Source organism: Biomphalaria glabrata, chromosome 1, assembly GCF_947242115.1.
Source record: "Biomphalaria glabrata chromosome 1, xgBioGlab47.1, whole genome shotgun sequence".
Classification (NCBI taxonomy): Eukaryota; Metazoa; Mollusca; class Gastropoda; family Planorbidae; genus Biomphalaria; species Biomphalaria glabrata.
The window spans coordinates 22,171,620-22,189,814 of record NC_074711.1 but is presented as its reverse complement, the minus strand read 5'-3'; the positions used below and the strand labels follow the sequence as shown (position 1 = coordinate 22,189,814).

The 18,195-nt window shown below is 31.5% G+C and overlaps 2 protein-coding genes across 4 annotated transcripts in view; one reads left to right on the top strand and one right to left on the bottom strand.

Annotated features, from left to right (window-relative positions):
- Positions 1 to 1,911: 1,911 nt before the first annotated feature.
- LOC106073963 (rho-related BTB domain-containing protein 1-like) lies at positions 1,912 to 13,416 on the top strand. Of its 3 annotated transcripts, none has more exons than XM_056028527.1 (10): positions 1,912 to 2,076; positions 4,178 to 4,397; positions 4,490 to 4,593; positions 4,813 to 5,004; positions 5,539 to 6,307; positions 8,943 to 9,078; positions 10,079 to 10,197; positions 10,740 to 10,973; positions 11,603 to 11,751; positions 11,957 to 13,416. In XM_056028527.1, the coding sequence occupies exons 2-10, from the start codon at positions 4,212 to 4,214 to the stop codon at positions 12,078 to 12,080; spliced, it is 2,013 nt and encodes a 670-aa protein (XP_055884502.1). In that variant the 5' UTR covers positions 1,912 to 2,076; positions 4,178 to 4,211; the 3' UTR covers positions 12,081 to 13,416. The 3 variants fall into 3 exon arrangements, with proteins under 3 accessions (XP_055884502.1, XP_055884506.1, XP_013090112.2); XM_056028531.1 differs by lacking the exon at positions 1,912 to 2,076 and adding an exon at positions 2,148 to 2,215; XM_013234658.2 differs by lacking the exon at positions 1,912 to 2,076 and having other exon boundaries at positions 4,164 to 4,397.
- Positions 13,417 to 14,105: 689 nt separating this feature from the next.
- LOC106080077 (prominin-1-like) overlaps positions 14,106 to 18,195 on the bottom strand; it is a 59,285-nt gene continuing 55,195 nt past the window's right edge. Inside the window, exons 27-28 of the mRNA XM_056028514.1 lie at positions 18,109 to 18,150; positions 14,106 to 16,860 (exon numbers count right to left, since the gene is read on the bottom strand). Of these exons, the coding sequence (XP_055884489.1) occupies positions 16,821 to 16,860; positions 18,109 to 18,150 (82 nt within the window). The 3' untranslated portion in view covers positions 14,106 to 16,820. The remainder of the gene's footprint in view (positions 16,861 to 18,108; positions 18,151 to 18,195) is intronic.

The window sequence follows — 18,195 nt, the reverse complement described above, 5'->3', positions numbered from 1 at the left end:
GATTGGTCCGCTGCTGAGACTAGAGAGAGAAGCCACGATGGTGGTCCAGGAAGTCGATTGAAGGCTAAAGATGATGACATGTGCCACAATTTTCCATCCTGTGAACCTGAAACCCATCCCCCAAGTCTTTCTGCTCAAATCCCTATGAAGAAACCTGTTAGACCAACGATCTTGGTGACCCAGGTCCTGACATCCTATCCCTCCCCATGTGTTAAGTGGCTGCCTTCAGTAGTGAATGACAGAAGAAATCGACGTTTGCTGAGTCCAAAGTGCATGGCGATAGAACCATGACGTCACTGCAACAAGATGAAGGTCGACTGGAGGAGAAGGCGACGTTTGATGAAACCAAAGTGCAAGGCAATGCGACCACGACGTCAGTGCAACCAGGTGAAGGTCAGCTGGAGAAGACGAAAGTGACATTTGCTGAATGTGACGTGAATGGCTTCGTCTAGCTCTAGAAGCAAGCTCACTGTCACCCCCACCGGCAGCGATAAAACTTCACATCCCAGGTCATGAGATTGATGCTGTCCGGGACGGACAGATCTAAGGAGGGGACAGTGTTATAAACCTGGTGGTGACATAGATGGTCGTAACTGTGTGTTTTTTTAGCCTACGCAAATCGCCACAGTCCAGCGCTAGACGAGCGGTCAACCGGCACCTTCAACCGTCACCAGTGACAGTACACGCCAGCTCGGCAAGGACCTGCGTGTAGATATTTCGCACGCAAGTCACGGCGAAAGTGATTAATTGGAGTGGTCAAGCAACGTTCCATCCGGTTGGAATCTTGCATGTTCCGGCGTTGGAATCAAGACACTTCACCTCGTACTAGTTACATAAAAAGTCCATTTTTAAAAAACACCTTTTACTAATATAAATATTTGCAACAAACATTCCTTGTACATTAATATATATATATTTGACTTAGTGATACTGAAAATACACAAAGTAGTGTCTTTTTTTGTTAACATATTGTACAATTATCTCCCTTACATTTATGTACTGTTTTAGAATTGGTGTAATTTTATGAAAAAATCGCTTGCATAATTAATGTTATAAATTAAACGGCTTGCTTTTAGAAAACCAAAAGTAGCCGTTGCACCTAAACTTTTCAAGCTGCATCGCATGGTGAAATAATATTTTTCATTTCTTTTCTAGTTTTCGAGATCTGAGTGACAGACATTTTGCACAAACCTACTAGCGGCTTTTCCCCTTACGGGAGCCGCTAAAAATGGGAATTCGGTGTTTAGGACGATATAATAGTCTAAGGGCCTACTTTTCTAACTTTATTTAAGAATTACGGCCTAGCGCCCTATGTCCACGACAGAAGATGAAAAGCTTTCGGTGAACAGACGATTGAAATAAGATTTCTGTACAGCCAGCACAACGATAAAATCTAACCCGCCTTATATAATCTAACTTTCATGTATGTAATTTTCATGTCATGTATCCATAGACTAAGGGACGTAATAAAATTCGTTCTGACACTTTTCGAACTCGAGACCATCGGTTGCATTAAGTACGCTCGCAAATTCTCTTGGAATGATCTAGAGATAAAAAGAAAATGTAGGAAAGTGGAGATGACATGTCCTCTCCGTCTCGCTCCTTTTTTTTTTTTTTTTTTTTTTTGTAGATTTAAATAGAAATAAATAGGTTAGATGTTTTATGAAAACCAGTGGCATGGAACCGCTTCTAAATATAGCGACATTTTTTCAATGTCATTGGCGCTAACGTGTAATGATGAATCTAGTAGTGAACATTCTTGTCCTATTTAAATTTTCTTTGTTGCTTGAGTGCTGATTTCAAGACAGTGGCCATATATCGCCTGCCTAATTTTTTTTTTTCTTTTTAAGATGGAATAGAACATACATTTATTTTTTTTTTGGATAATTTAATTTATTATTATTTTATTGAAGTTTTTTTTTTTTTTGTTTATAAAAATGTTCAAGATTTTACTTCTGTCTTAAAGTCAGTCTATCTAGATCTAATTTAGATCGAGTTTACGTGTTTACGTTACAACAGACTCTAACAGAGTTCGAATTCTGTTATAAAAAAATCATATAAATTGGAAAATTAAAGGTGAAAGTATTATTTTCCGTGTTGCAAGCGAAAGCTATTTTTATCACTAGACTAGAGCTACTTTGTTTACTAACAAACGAAAATTGGCTTAGACCCTAGAATGGCCTAGATCTATAACTTACAAGGCCATGCATGCATTGTAATTGTATAGATAGATCTGTATTTAGTTCTACGTCTACTGTTCTAGTCTAGTGATCTAGATCTAGACTCTAGATCTATTCATTGTTACTTTTGTAGTCAATCATCAATAATTAATAATCAATGTAGAATTTTTTGTAGTGTTACTAACTTACTATGATTATGATACCTACTAGAATTAGATCTATCTGTATCTCAGTTTGAGTTTGAGTATCTCACTATTTTCAGTATCTCAAACTCAAAGTATCTGTTACTAGAAATTAGAATGACTAACTAGACTAGATCTAGACTAGAATCTACTAGGATTCTAGATTCTACTAAATTCTAGATCTAATCTAGAATTCTAGATTTATTAGATGAGTAGATGAGATCTAAAATCTAAGTCAGTCAAGTCAAGTCCTAACCTATTACTATTATTATAATAAATATATTTAATTATAATAATAATAAATAATACTTAATAATACTAATAATAGTAATACTAAAATTCTTTTACCCTAAAATTCTAATTCTAAGTAACACTTATCTTAGACTTAGATGTAATAGATCTAGTTATAGTATAATTCCCCATAATATATATTATTATATATTATCTAAGACTAAGTTAGTGTAAGTTAAGTGTAACTGTTGAATGTTATTAAATATTTTAAATTTTGTCTTTTTTGGTGTTATACCTTTATATTATTATATTTATGGCTATCCTATTCATTGCTATGCTAAGTCAAAGTAGATCTAGATCTAGTTAAATTTTATTTTGGCATTGTGATTCACATTTTTATCAATCACACTTCACTTGACTGACTTGAATTAATTATTATATTTATAGACAATATAGTCAATATACTAATATATATCTAGATCTAGATGGCTATCATCTAAAACTAAATATGTATATATTTATATATATTAATATAATATACATATATAATATATAGTGGGAAGCATGGTCGAGAGGCTAAGTGCGCTTGAACTTGGCTTGGCTACCTAGAAGGGGGCTCGAGGTTCGACACCCGACTCGGGCAGAGTTGTGTTTACTGAGCGCCTAAAGGCAGCACGGAAAACCTACTCCTAGATACCCCCTCCCCCCCACTGGTCCACAAATGAGATTGGACCAAAAGCGCTCTGAGCATGCTATAAGCATGAAAGTAGCGCTTTATAAAAGCTATAAATATATATATAGACTCTATACTAATATTATATAGATCTAGATCTATATACATGGTAACATGTATGTATATATAATATATATAGTAGATCTATATAGATCATATTATTTATAATACTAGATCTATAATAGACTAAATAGTTAATATATATATATATATATATATATATATATATATATTATCCAGAAAGATCTAGATAATTTGGTCTATTTCATTCAGACTATTGAGTCTAAGTGAAGTTAAAGTTGAGTAGATGAATAGGTCTAGAATGATCTTCAACGGTGGCTAGTAGTTTTTAGTCCTCATGTGCGTAATGAGTAAATGTTTATTATTGATAAATAAACTAGGCAATACACTGACTAATTTCATGCTAGACTCAAAGTTCCAGTCTCTTTGCTGTCCTGAGCTGAACTGCTTTACACACTCTGTCTCTGGTCTACGAAGGCTTTTGATCACATGACCATAACACTGGTCATATTTGCTTGTACTAGTAGTACTGTTCTTTGTCTAGTGACAGCCGTTGACCTGTGTCATTTGCCTGAGCCATTTGTTTCAGTAGGTGTGTCAGTACAGTTACAACAATATTGAGAATGAGCATTAGCAACCTTGCCTGTTACTGGAACATGTGACTGGGCTTTCACTTTTATAATGTGGACCAAAGAGAGTGGCATTGATAGTGATATTAGCTAATACTAGACTATATCCTTGGATCAATTTCACTTTTTGCTTCACTAGCTTCTTTACCAATCTGTTCTTCACAATTCCATCTTTTGTTTTCAACAGATTTTTTTTTTTAGCTTCAAACCAACTTCATGACTATTGAATCCAATCATGATAAACGACTCTGTAACTGGGTTAGAGGAAGTTATCAAATGTGTAGTGGTTGGAGATTCTGGAGTTGGGAAAACTTATCTGACATGTGCCTTTGCTTGTAATGCTAAATACAGCTTAGAGAAATTGGTCAAGCCTCATCAAGCAACTGTATGGGCTATAGACCATTATCAACATGACAAAGAGGTTTGTTTTTGTATAAGTTTGTTTTTCACTTAAAATCTGTCATATATTTTTAAAATGACAAAATTTAGTAACTGATGTCTTTTATTCTCTAGATTTTAGAGCGTTCCTTATGTAATATTGATGGCTGTCAGGTGTCTTTGAGAATATGGGACACATTTGGATATCATGAACAAGACAGATCCTTTGCCTATAGAGAGTAATATTTTTATCTGTTTGGTCAAATGATTTATATCACAAGAAAGGTTTATCATGCAATCACTATATCTATTAAAGTAAAAATAAATTGTATATAGAAATTGAGAAAAAAAGATTTGAAGTTGAATTGAAATTTTAAAGTTTGCCTTTAAAATTTAAACAGATGTAAAAATATTATATAATAGAAATTGTGAAACTAAGCTTCATATTTACTTTTCAGGGCTGACGTTATCATTCTATGCTTTAGTGTGCTCCAGCCTATGTCCCTTCGAAATATTCAGCGTATCTGGTACCCAGAAATATGTCGCCACACCGAAAATACACCAGTGGTACTCTGTGGTACTCAAGCAGACTTAAGATACTTGTGTTTAGATGCCAGCCTTATAGAGATGGAGAAAGGCTTCTTTTTTAGGTATGATGGCTGTGATGGTTGCTTAGTATGACATTGATGTGTTTTAGGTATATTATTGATAGTATATTATTATAGTCTCCCAATACAATAGCCACAAACAAGTTTATTAAAGTTACACACTAATTACTTAAACAATGATGTGAAACATATGGATGGCCACCTGGTCATGTGGCTCTGGGCTGTTGTTTTGGGGTCCCAGGTTTGAATCCTGCTCACTGCCATTCTCCACTGCACTGCAGGAGGTTTGGATTATAATGTAATAATCTTCAAATCTGAAGGAACATATGCAAAAAATTAAACAAACAAAACATATAACATGATATTATCAAACACTTCTGATTGAGTGTGCAGTCAATTGTGATACTTAGTATTCATCCTACATTTATCTTCAAATAAGTATTATTATATTGTTTGTTCTAAAACAGTTTTAGGTGTTCAATTACCGTTATGCTTATTTTTTTCTCCTTCAAAATGTATCTCTATTATAATGACTTCAATATCATCATCATAAGTCTGTTTATTGTATCTTATCAGGCATGCATCTCCTAAGGATATTATCATACCCAGTGTTGCTAAGGCTGTGGCCCAGGACATTGGTGCTCCCTATTATGAAACAAGTGTGCTGAACCATTATGGTGTTTGTGATGTCTTTATTAATGCTGCAAGGGCAGCTCTTGTGGAGAGACATAAAACTGCCTTTTGGAAGACACAATTAAAAAAGGTGAAACGTCCACTCATTCAGGCACCTATGAAAATGCCAGTGCCTTCATTTCCGGACATCAAAATAGCCAAAAACTTTCTTAAGTCTGACATTTCATCTCTTCTAAAAAGCAAATCCGAGTGTGACATTTGTTTTCTGGTTCAGGGGCAGAAATTTCAAGCTCATCGCATTTGTTTATCAGTGGTATCAGATTTTTTTAGACAGCTGTTTTCTCTGGAACCACTTATGAAATTCAAAGTCAACAGAAGGAAAAGTGATTTGCTATGCTGTAAATACCCTGAAAGGTTTACACCTCCGGAGAAAACTTTTAATGACAGTTTTTTAGATGAAATGTTGTTAAATAACTCAGAAAGATTTCCTCTGAAATTAGCCTTTAATCATCCATCAGTCCAATCCATTGAAATATATTTAGAGACAGATCTGTTTGAGTCCCCTCACAATGTCTTTCAAACATATGTAACACTGTGTGAAGAGATCTCAGCTGAATCATTCTCAGTCATTCTTCATTACTTGTATGCTGGCAGACTGGAGTGTCATGAGAGGAATTTATTGGAAGCTAGAAAGACAGCAGAACTTCTTAAGGTATGAAGCATAAATAAGATTTTCTTCTTAACTGTATATTCTTTTATGAAAAAAAAAGGTTATTTAGATATTATATAGTGTAGTATTTATGAGATGTGTTGAAATCCCCTCAAAGAGTCTGGTATATACAGTGCTTTTTTTTGAAAAAAAAAATAGGTGCTGATACTTAGTGATTAGGTGCGGTACTCAGTGATGAATTGCCTAACTTTTAACTACTAATAAATTAATCATAAACGTTAAAATACAAGAAAAGTAATAATTTTTCCCCACATTGAAAAAGGTGCTGGTACGCCATACCTGTGCATACCGTCACAAAAAAAGCCCTGGACATATTTATTTATTTTCTTACAGAATCATAACTTGATTTTTACAAAATTCTCTGTCTGAGTCTCCCACTTCCCATTCTTTGATCAAGCTGAAACTTTGCACATTTATTCATTGGTAATGGCAACACATGACTCAGTCAAAAAATTAACCAATAAGCTAATCTATAAGTCATAATCAATTAATTTTATTTTATATAGAGAATGTAGGAAGGTGGGGCTAGTTGTCACAATTTTCAAATTTTGATGTTTTAAACATATTTAGAATTCATTGATTCTCACCAAACTTAGCATGTTGTAACTTAAACATTCCGACAACAACTAGAGCAAATAAAATTAACTTTATCTCTTTATTTATCAGAGTTATACAACAGAAACGTGGTTGGGTTATGGTTGTGACATCTTGCCCCACACCGGGCTAAGTTGACACAGGGCATGGGGTAAAATGTCACACATTTAAAAAATTGCCATATCTTGCTTTGTCTAAAAGAAATAACATATTTAGCCAATACTTTGTTCTTGTAGTAATTTTCTTGACTTGTCGTCATGAAAGAAATATATATATGTGGAAATTCTTAAATGTTTTGGACCTAACATGGAAAGCTGTAGGTTTTTCTTTAAAATAATGTTTATTTTTTTCTATATAATTTTTAAAAAATATCTGTTCACTTCTCCCTGCAATGCACCTCCAACGTATCTAAATAGTAGGGCTAGAGAATTTTTTGCCAAAACTAATTGTTGTGCTCAGAGGACAGATATTGTCTGTATGTTGATGCTGGCATAACCTTTGTAAACAACATTTTTACAGAGAAAGTTGCTGAACACTGTTTAGGTAGCATCCATAAAAAAGAATTAAAAAAACAAATAATTAATAATAAATAAATATTAATATTAAAATTTGTTTCAAAATGCTTAATCTTCATTGGGGCAAATTGTCACAACTGTGACAAATTACCCCAACCTGTGTGACAACTTGCCCCACAACAATTTTCAGAACATTTATTTAAATAACATTTTATTGGGTCGAGCTTTAAGAAAAAAATTAATTTCAATGTGTAATTAATACACAGAGACATGAAACAATGTAATGTTGGACAATCATTTCACAGTATAAGTGTTTTACAACAAAATTATGCAAAAAAAAAAATCCACTTTCAGAACAGTCAAAAACTGCCTGGTCGAGCGGTTTGCCCGCTGAACTGTCGTTCGGATTTATCGATGGTCGAGGGTTCAAACCCTGCCCGCTATCATCCCCCGTCATCCTTTGGGAGGTTTGAACTAGGAAGTAAACTATCTTCAACTCTAAAGGAACATCCAAAACAATGTAAAACATTTTACAAAATAATGATTCCTGATAACTTTAAAATGAGAAAAGGTATCAGCTTCATTTTATAACTATTTGTATGTTTCCGTAAACATCTCAAATGTAGTTTCACATTTTTGATAGCGCATCAAATTATACCGATATAGTGTTTGTGACAATTTACCCTTGTGACTTTTCACCCCATACTCCCCTACTAAGATAAGAGGAGATTAGGCCATTTGCTAAAGATTTAAAACTGTAGACTTTTTTAGACAATAAAATATTCTTTTTATTTTATAAGTGGCTAACACATCTGCTTTCCATCATGATGGCTTGATGCCTCAACTTCAAATTCAGATTCCAAGCAACTTATTTTTTAAATAGCTTTTTCCACAGGGGTAGGGATATATCTTGGAGAAGGTTCATTTTTCCTGGTAGTTTCTACATTCAGAGTCAACGTTTTGTTTCTTCAAATCTCTCATTTCAGTAATGCACTAATATTAAATGGTATGTTACCCTTCACATTGATATCAAAAGAAGACAACCCTTAATGATGCAAGAGAGATGCACACACAAGATTTCAAGGTCACGTCTCAAAACAGCAGCAGAATTTTCCAAGAATTAAAAATAACTGTCAAATCATTTCACTGAAAACTAAGTATTTTTCCTACAAGAATATTGCAAAATCTTGATTCAGTTCAATAAGGTTAGGACAGTTAATTTGGTTGGGTTCGTATCTATACGTTTTAAGGCTCGTTTCAGATCAATCGTAAGTGAGGTTTGGTTTGGGTTCGGTTCCCATCTCTTGTTAGCAGGTTATTGTGGGGTCCAATTGCTTTATTAATCCTGTTTCTAATCTCTTCTTTTGTGATGCGGTCTTTGTAAATGATACTTAGGATCTTTCTGTAGCATCTCATTTACTGATTTATGAACATTATATATTTCATTAAGCAAAAATAATAAGCAGCAATAAAATCTTTGTTCTTAACAACTTTTCACACCTTTTCAGCTAACAGATGTAGTGACTGTCATTGAAAATGTTTTGTCTGGTCAGAGTTATCTTAATTTGACCTTGGAAAAACAATTTCATGAAGACCGAATTGTTAATTTGAGAAAACTTGCACTGCATTCTAACTTTCTTGAAGGTAGAGTTTAGAATAGATTTTATTTGTTTGTATAAAATATTTGATTGTGTTGGGAATGTCTTTTTTTTGATAATATATAAGATATATTGTTATGAACATAATGATAACAGAGTCGAAAATCATGTCTGTTTGAAAAATGAGCTTGAAAAAGCCGCCGTATTGATCCCAGTCGCCCTTTAACCATTGAGACGGATGCTTCTGATATAGCCATTGTGGCTACCCTTAACCAAGATGGCCGGCCTGTTGCTTTCTTCTCTCATTAACAAAAAGTGAAAGAAAACATTCTTCAGTTGAGAAAGAAGCATATGCCATTGTTGAGTCATTGAGAAAATGGAAACATTTCTTAGTTGGTAAAGCGTTCACACTTGTTACGGATCAGCGATCTGTCTCTTTCATGTATAGCAGGTCAAACAAGGGAAAAATTAAAAATGAAAAAATCCAGAGGTGGAAACTAGAACTAACGTGTTTCCACTATGACGGCATCTACCGCCCTGGCAAGCAGAACACTGTAGCTGATACATTTACCAGAAACTATCTATCTGCCATCACTCGCAATGACCTTAAATTGCTGCACACTAGTCTTTGCCATCTGGGCGTTAATTGACTGTTGCACTACGTAAGGGCTAAAAATCTTCCATTTTCCTGTGATGACGTCAGAACTGTGATAGAACAATGTCAAACTTGTGCAGAGCTGAAGCCCATTTTTTTCGACAGCTGACCGGAGAGCTGATTAAAGCGACTCAACCTTTTGAGAGAATTAGTATGGCTTTAATACACTGAATGATTACACAACACACATTTCGTGAACACATTCTTATGGACAAGTTACAAGCACATGTAAACATAAGAACAACAACAAATACAGCATATCATTTTCATAACATATATATATATATAAATTAGCCATTATCTTTTTTTCCCTCTATTGTATCATCTTTATCTGTGAACATAAATATCTAATACTGGAATTAATTTCAAATATCATATCTTTGCTTTGCAGACATTTCCTTTCAAGTAGATAATGGTATTGTTTCGGCTCACAAACCACTGTTGATGGCTAGATGTGAAATGATGTCTGCCATGTTCACTAATGATTTTATTGAATCTGCTTCTGACATTGTAAGAATATCAATATTTATACAATCTGATCTTCTTTAGTATAAGTTTTTTTTTTTAAACACTACACCAATAGTGTTAATTAGAATGTGAAATTTTAATGTTTTTTATGTTTTTTTTTATAAGCTAAGAGCTATGGTTGAATGTATACATTGAAAGAAATCCAGTCTAGGACTACTATTATAAGCCAGCTTGTTTAATGTTTTACTACTTTGGTGTCTGAAAAAAATATTTGTAAAGTATTCATTCTTAAGGAGTCTATTGCCTCATAAACTATACAGTCTAAGAAAATTTTAAAAAATACAAATAAAGCACATTTGTTTTTCTTATTTTTAAAAATGTATTTTTATTGTTTAGAGATTTTTAATAAGTCAAATCATTTTAAAATTCAGTCCTCATTTTTACAACTGCAATTTTTTTTTTTTGAGCATGTATCTTACTAAAAATAATTTCTGATCTTCATGGAAGAAAAAAATTTATTTAAGCCTGAGTTTTCCTTTTTAAAAATATTTTTAGTTCTAATGTTTGCCATTATTCTATACCAGATACCATTTCCTGGAATTACTGTAGAAACATTTAGAGCTTTAAAAGAATATTTGTATACGGGGGAGTCTCCTAGCCTTGCTGATGTTGACTGTATCATGCTGATTGAAGTGGCCAATAGATTATGTCTACCACAACTTGTCAATATGGTTGAAGCATCTGTGGTGCAGGAACTTCTTACCTATGACAAAGATGAAATGTTACAAGATGCTATAACACTTCTAGAACCATCTGAGGTATTTAGTATTAGTCCTTGCTGCTGTTTGTCTTCGTTTTTGTTTTAAAAATTCAACTAAACTATAAAGGGAATCAATATCAATATATGACATAATTAATGCCAGGAAGAATGCGAGGCGTTGTGGCTGAGTGGCTTCTGAACTGAGGAGTCAAATCTTGGTGAAGACTGGGATATTGAATTTAGGGGCTTTTTAAAACATCCTGAGTCCATTCCATTGGTTGGAAAGGCAGATTGTCCTTGTGCTGGCCACATGAGACCCTCATTAACCATTAGCCGTAGAAACAGATGACCTTTATATCCTCTGCCTATAGATTGAAAGGTCTAAAAAGGCCACTTAACTTTCAATTTTTAGTGCCAGAAAAAAAAGTAAATGAACTCAACAATGATATTGGAAAGATAATAGTCACTAAATTGATATGAAATAGTTAAAAATTTTAAATATATATACTGCTTTTGAGAACTATTATAAATATGCTACTGACATGACATTTGTTTGGGAAAAGTAATGGGAGCTTTCCATGTACTGGCTTGGACTGGATACTTGTTAACTTTGTATATACTATCTTTATAAATGATTTAAGAATGAACCTAAATATTAATGTCAATAAATATTACATTTCCATTTAGCTTTACAATGCCCAACAATTGTCCAAGTTCTGTCAGTATATCTTGAGTATTAATTATATGGATGTGAAACACAAGCACTTGAAATTGTTTTTAGAACTTCCTGTAGAAAAGCAACGACTGATAGCTGAGAGTCAATGGCCTCCAATATGGTAATAAATTTTAGCTAGACTGTGTCTATCGATTGTAATAAATTATTCTAAATATTTGTCACCTTTTAAATAAAAAACTTTTTTTCTTCCCTTTTCAATAAAGGTTTTGTTCAAATATTAAACTTATTCAATGTTTCTTTCTTGATAAAATATTTGCCAACACTTTTTTTTTATGAACTAATTAGAGTACTTTTGTTACATTCAGGTATCTAAATGAAGTGGATCAGTACAGCAAAAGTCAGCCCTATGCTTCATATCAGCAAATAGTAGGTCAAGAATGTAACAAAAGTTTAGGCTGTTGGTGGTTTGTTTGTAGAACTAAACATTAAAGATGCTTAGATGAGTGAAATATTTAAAATTTACCAGTCAACATTTTTTGTCCATTTCTTGCTTGCTTTTGTTTTCATCAAAAGGTTTTTTGTTTCAGAATTATTTTAATATCTACAACACAACATAGCCAAATTTATGTATGTATATATGTTTACATCTAAGTGACCTTATTTTATGAACCTTCCATTTTGATTTATTCTGAAAGTGTTGAAAAGAAATTAAAGAAATTGTCTAACAATGTTGCAAAAAAAAACTTTTTAAATTACCTTGATATTAATGCCATTTTAAATATGTGTGAAAATGGGATGTTTAAAAATGCCATTTGATTCATACTTTGAGATTTAACCAAATACGCTTTGTTCTGTTATATTTATAATTTAATGTTTTACATATTATATGCTTTAACCTTTTGAAACTTTCAAACTCAATTTAAGGTTATCATTTTTACTACCTTTTGTTTTTTTACCTCTTGTGTTCGTCTACACAGGTGTTATTATTCCAAAAAGAAAGGGCAAAAGAAATAGATGTAAGACATATGTAATGGAGAATGGATAAAAATGCTGCATATAACTAAATACTGCTCACACACGCACACAAAAGTCAAACATTCAATCATCATTAATCATGAGAAATAATAATATAAACATTCTGAATTGTAAAAAAGGAATGTTTATTGCATATTTCTTATTTTTTAAAAGTAGAAGTGTAATATGTCAAAAGTTACAATTGCATTTTCATTATCCTCTGATTTTACAACTGTTTTAAAAGTTTGACTACTACTATGCCATTTACTACCAACATATGTATTGATTTATTTCTTATGGGTAAGTGATACCTTTATTTAGTCTTTACACAGTCAGTTGCTTTTCATTTTTGTTCTTCAATTGGAAACTGTTTGGTTTATTTGTTGAGTGCTTGTTGACTTGTGTGCAATTCTTACATTTAGATGACCACTTACCTGTATATTGACTTGTTAATGAATGATATTAACTCACAAACTGATGTTTCTTATGATTTTATGATCAATAATATTCATGCTACATTTTAAAATAACATTGTATGCTCCCTGATTGTATTATTAAAATGTAAGATTCTTTTGTTCTAAATAAAATATGTAGAAAATTCTTTGTAAAGAGTTTTTTTTTTAAATAATTTAGGATGCTATGTTGCTTCTGTATCATATATATACATAAAAGATTCTATCCTTGCAAGATTTTTTGTGTGCAAATAAATTATAAATGTTGACTTCATATATAAAACATATATAGGAGATGAAAGTCAGTACTGTAAAAGTGGCTTGTTACACTAACTTAAATAAAACCATTATTTATAGCAGCTTAAATTGTTTGGTTTCTACTATACTATCATAAGCAAGCTGTCATTTTTTCAGTAAAAAAAAATATATTTTATTTTATTTTACAGAACATTTTTTAATAAGGTTAGAAAGTGTGTAAATTGTGCAAAATGGCTGTGTGTGTCTCCATCTGACTGTTCTTTGGGAGGTGTAAAGCAAAGATATTTCATTCCTGGCAACTAACATTAATGGCCAAAAAATCGTTTGGTTTGTGATTTGGGGTGCAAGCACTTCCACTGAAGCATGTTTAGAGTAACAGAATAAACCAAATACAAATATTAAGTCCATCACAATTTTGTTTAGCTTGAGTGAAATACACTCTTAATACTAATCGTTTTCAAATACTGAAAAGGTGCCATTTTACACTCACTGGAATAGAGAAAAGTAGCTGGCAGCAGATGGCCTCTGAAAGAGACTGTTTTGGAGATCTCTTACAAGACCATGGAACACACATTTGGGACCCAAAGAAAAGCCCTTATAGAAGACAGACACAGAAGACAAAAAGAAAACTTAAAATAGACCACAGGGCAACAGTTTTGTAAGTTCAAGATGCTGTAAAATATGCAGGTTGAAACTGGGTTTGCGTAGTTATGTCAAGCACTGCACTCATCCTTAATCTGGAATGGAAGACATTGCCAATATTATTATAATAAGTATAAAACACAGCATCTAATGTATGATAGACACATTTTATTTCCAATTTTTCAATCATAACTTATCTTTGAAAAAGCTTTTTGGAACAATATGTGTACGCACATTTCTCATGGAAAAAAAATTAATCAGCCAAATAAATGTATTTTATTATAAGTCACCAGTGAGATACTTCAACTTTCCATAAAACAGAATATTACAAATATTTACATGTATCAGCAGTTTTATATACATGATTTTTCTTTGATGACATTCATGAAAGTAAGAGAAACATTTATAACACAATAAAGTTCCATTTTTCCAAGTATCCATTAATATGTCAATATTTTATCAAATATAATTTAATAATTGAAATAATTTACAAATAAACAAGATGCATTTTTCAAATATTAAAATTTTGGAATGTTTCTTTTAATGAGCAAGCAAGAAGAATTGAAGACCACGAGAAGACTCTAATCTAAATGGCAAGCTTTCCACACTACAGATGTATGTTTAAAATGCATACGTTGAATGCTGATTTTTTTAAATGATAAGTAAATAAAATATATTCTAAATTTTCTTAATAGTAATAAAATAAGCAGTTTTAAAAAATTTCAATAAAATACTGTAATAAATTGTAACTTTATCTCTTCACCAATTTTTCAATCTATAATTCATGCAGACTAAATAATAGGAAATTTAACCATGTTTTGTTTTAAATGTTTCAGAGGTTTCTTTGGATTTAAGATTGTTACATCCTAGCCCAAATTTCTAGCAGGGCAGTGGGAATGGCAGAAGGCAGGGTTCAAACCAGGGACCATCAAGATCATTGAACGTCAGTCCTGAGCCCATACCACACAACTAGGCAGCCCTCTAAACAACTAAAAACAACTAGGCGAGTTAATATTGAAATCTACTACTGCACAGTACATACTGGATGTTCTGTTGTTGTTGTTGTTTGTGTGCATGTGTTGTATTTAGCCATTTACTTGTCAGAAACAGAAACATTCACTCTAGTTTTTTTTCTTCTTTTGTGTTATTTATAAACAGACTTATTATTATTTGTAAAATGTTTTATATGATCCTTTAGAGTTGACGATGGGGGATGGGAGTGGGCAGGGTATGAACCCGGGATCATGGAGATGACCAAATGACAGTCTAGCACACATACTGCACAACCAGTAATTTTACTATGATTTAGGTTATTAATGATCATTTACTTCTACTGACACTTAGATTCTAATAGAAAAACTGTAATAGGATGTACAATGGTAGTAAATGATATAAAATTCAAGCAAATATCACAGTCCAGTAGAAGCAGTTTAAGATATATTAAAATATAACACCAACAAAAAAAAACTTTTCAAGTATATGGTATTAAAGTATGATTCATTTCACCAATTCGGTTATACTATCTATTTAACAAAGAAATAATAACATTTCAACGTCTGTAGATATCACAAGTTTTACATAAAAATGATAAAACATAAACAACTTACAACAGTTATAGAGTTTCACACATTTATTGTTATGGACCAAGTAAAAAAAAATTCAATTAATTCTAACCAAAAAGTATTTGAAAATATTGTAATAGATTGATTTAATTGTATCATGAGAAACAGAAAGGATTATTGGTTATTATTTGTATATCTTTAAATTGCCACATATAATAATTTCTGAAAGCTTAAAATATTAAATGTACACTTACAAAAGCTAGCTAAATACATTTTGACAATTAATGGTTTTCCTGCCATAGTGAATATTTTCTGATTTATGAGCTTTGAATGATATATTTCGATTTTCAGGTAGTGCCTTAAATATAAACAAATAGTTTCTAGCTAATATATAAACAAATATATTTTAACTAATATTTTTAAAAAATATTTCAAATTAAACATCTACAAACTCTTAGCAAGAAGCATTTACATGGATATTTTATGTAACTACTACTACAGTTATATTTCAAGGCTCCAAAGTTCTTAGGTTAAATAAAGAATTGTTCCCTTGTTTAATACTATACTGTACTATTTAGAGCTTGAGAGATTTTGAAAATTATTTATAAAAAAAAAGTATGTATATAATAAATATTTAAAGTTAATTACTTTTAAGTTTTTTTAATGTAGGTTAAAAATAGCATATTTTATCATCCACCCTAAGAGCACACCACATATATGACTTTCATTGAGATATTGGCAGTATGTTTTTCATTTAGGATAGAAATACATTTGTAGTATTAATTAAAAAAATAATATTTTTTTTAGCTTAATATGTTCAACCATTATAGTTTGTGTAAATAAAATATTATTCCCAAAATGTTATCACACAGCAGTCTTTGACTCAAAGAAAAACAAATTTTAGATTAGTGTTTTAATAATTTGGCATAGGCATTGTTATTAACCTGCATATTTGTCTTTTCAAATTAACTCATTCAAAAACAGTTCCATACAAAATATTGAAAAGGTAACTCTACATTAAATACAAAGTTAAAGCTTGTAGGGAAAATTTTAAAACCATTAACTTATAACTATTTATAACTAGATTATATAACTATTCTAGATACAGGTACATATTTTCACATTCTACTTACAATATATTATGTAAAGGTAGATAAATAAATAAAAGAAATATAGAATGTTTCTATTATTAGCACAAATAAAAGCACACACAAACAAAATAATAACATAAACTTCAGTAACATTAAGCTGTAAGATGGAACTTAAATGTATTCAAATTCTTTCCACTAGACTTGAATGATTCACCACTTGTCTGCATTATCTGAGTGAAATACTTGATTGCTTAAAGAAAAAAAAAATCATTTATTCCAAAAGAAGTGTCTATATATATAAAATAAAATAACTTATACAACACTAAACAATTCTTATGAAATCACTCAGAATGATACAAAGATAATATGTGTATAAATAATGGTATCAGTACTCAACAACCCAAAAACAACACTTACCAACTTGAATGAAAAGGATACTAACATGAGGTGGTTTCTTTATCAAAATATAGTAGTAGACTATTATACCTTTTATTTATAATTTATACACCTGTTTTTATAACCAATTAAAGTAAAAAAAAATTAACGTTCCCCTTTCAGACCTTGTGGTCTGTAGGGCAGATGATGTAAATGTCATCTCTTTCGTGGCCTACGGCTATAACCAAGTATTCATTCAAATCAATTATTCGCTATTTAGAAATTGCAGTTTCCAGGCATATTATTATAAATAACTTATTGATTTAGTCAGAAGTAACACAAAGGTTTGAGGTTATGAATGAATGAACCATAGTAATATCACACCAATCTTATTCCAATGCATATAAAAAAAAAAGTTTTTTCTTGCCAAACATACTTTTGAATATAGAATGTACTGCAATAGCTAGCCATGAAATCAACTGAAAACTTTGTACACAATTTAAATTTGTTGAAAAGATTGATTAAAATGTGTAGCAATGAATGTCTCTTACTAAACTTGAAATAAAAACTTGTATTAACACTTCAAAATAAATGTTTAAAAACATGAACCTAACAATAACAGTGAATTACTTTTTAAATCCCTGATGCCAGAAAGAAAAAGAACCATCTTAAAATTAAATCTAATTGAAGAAAACAAAAAATGTTTAAAAGAAATTTTTTTGCAATAGGAAAGTTGTTTATTTTGTCAATAAGTGTAACAAGTGTGCCTGTATAATATTGTTGGTATTTAGTTGTGGTAATGGCAAACTTGGCAAATTCCTAGCATAACCTCCTTTTCCCGTAGAATCCACAGAGCTCCAACTATTAACTTCACTCCTCACAGGAGATATTTGAAAGGAAACATTTAGTAATAGCTTTTTTCTCTCAACAGCATTTGAAAAATCATAATCTGAATAGTGGGGGAAAATTTCTTCTGAACGGCTAAGTTCTTCCCTTTAAGTAAAAGAATCAGAAATAATTATGTACATCAATCTCTCTCTCTCTCTATTTGACACTATTTTGTAAACATAAAATGTAAAAATGAATATAAAAATATACTAAAAAAAACCAACTAGCTACTTACTTGAAAGGATGCGATTTTTGCTTTTCAGGGGAGACAATAGTGCTGTAAAATAGAAACAATTTTTTATTCTACAAGTTATTATTTTTT

Excerpts from the sequence above, each read along its gene's own strand:
- LOC106073963 (XM_056028527.1), top strand. The coding sequence starts at position 4,212 with ATGATAAACGACTCTGTAACTGGGTTAGAGGAAGTTATCAAATGTGTA. Across the intron at positions 5,005-5,538 it reads GAGAAAGGCTTCTTTTTTAG|GCATGCATCTCCTAAGGATA; the intron begins GTATGATGGCTG and ends GTATCTTATCAG. Across the intron at positions 6,308-8,942 it reads AGACAGCAGAACTTCTTAAG|CTAACAGATGTAGTGACTGT; the intron begins GTATGAAGCATA and ends ACACCTTTTCAG.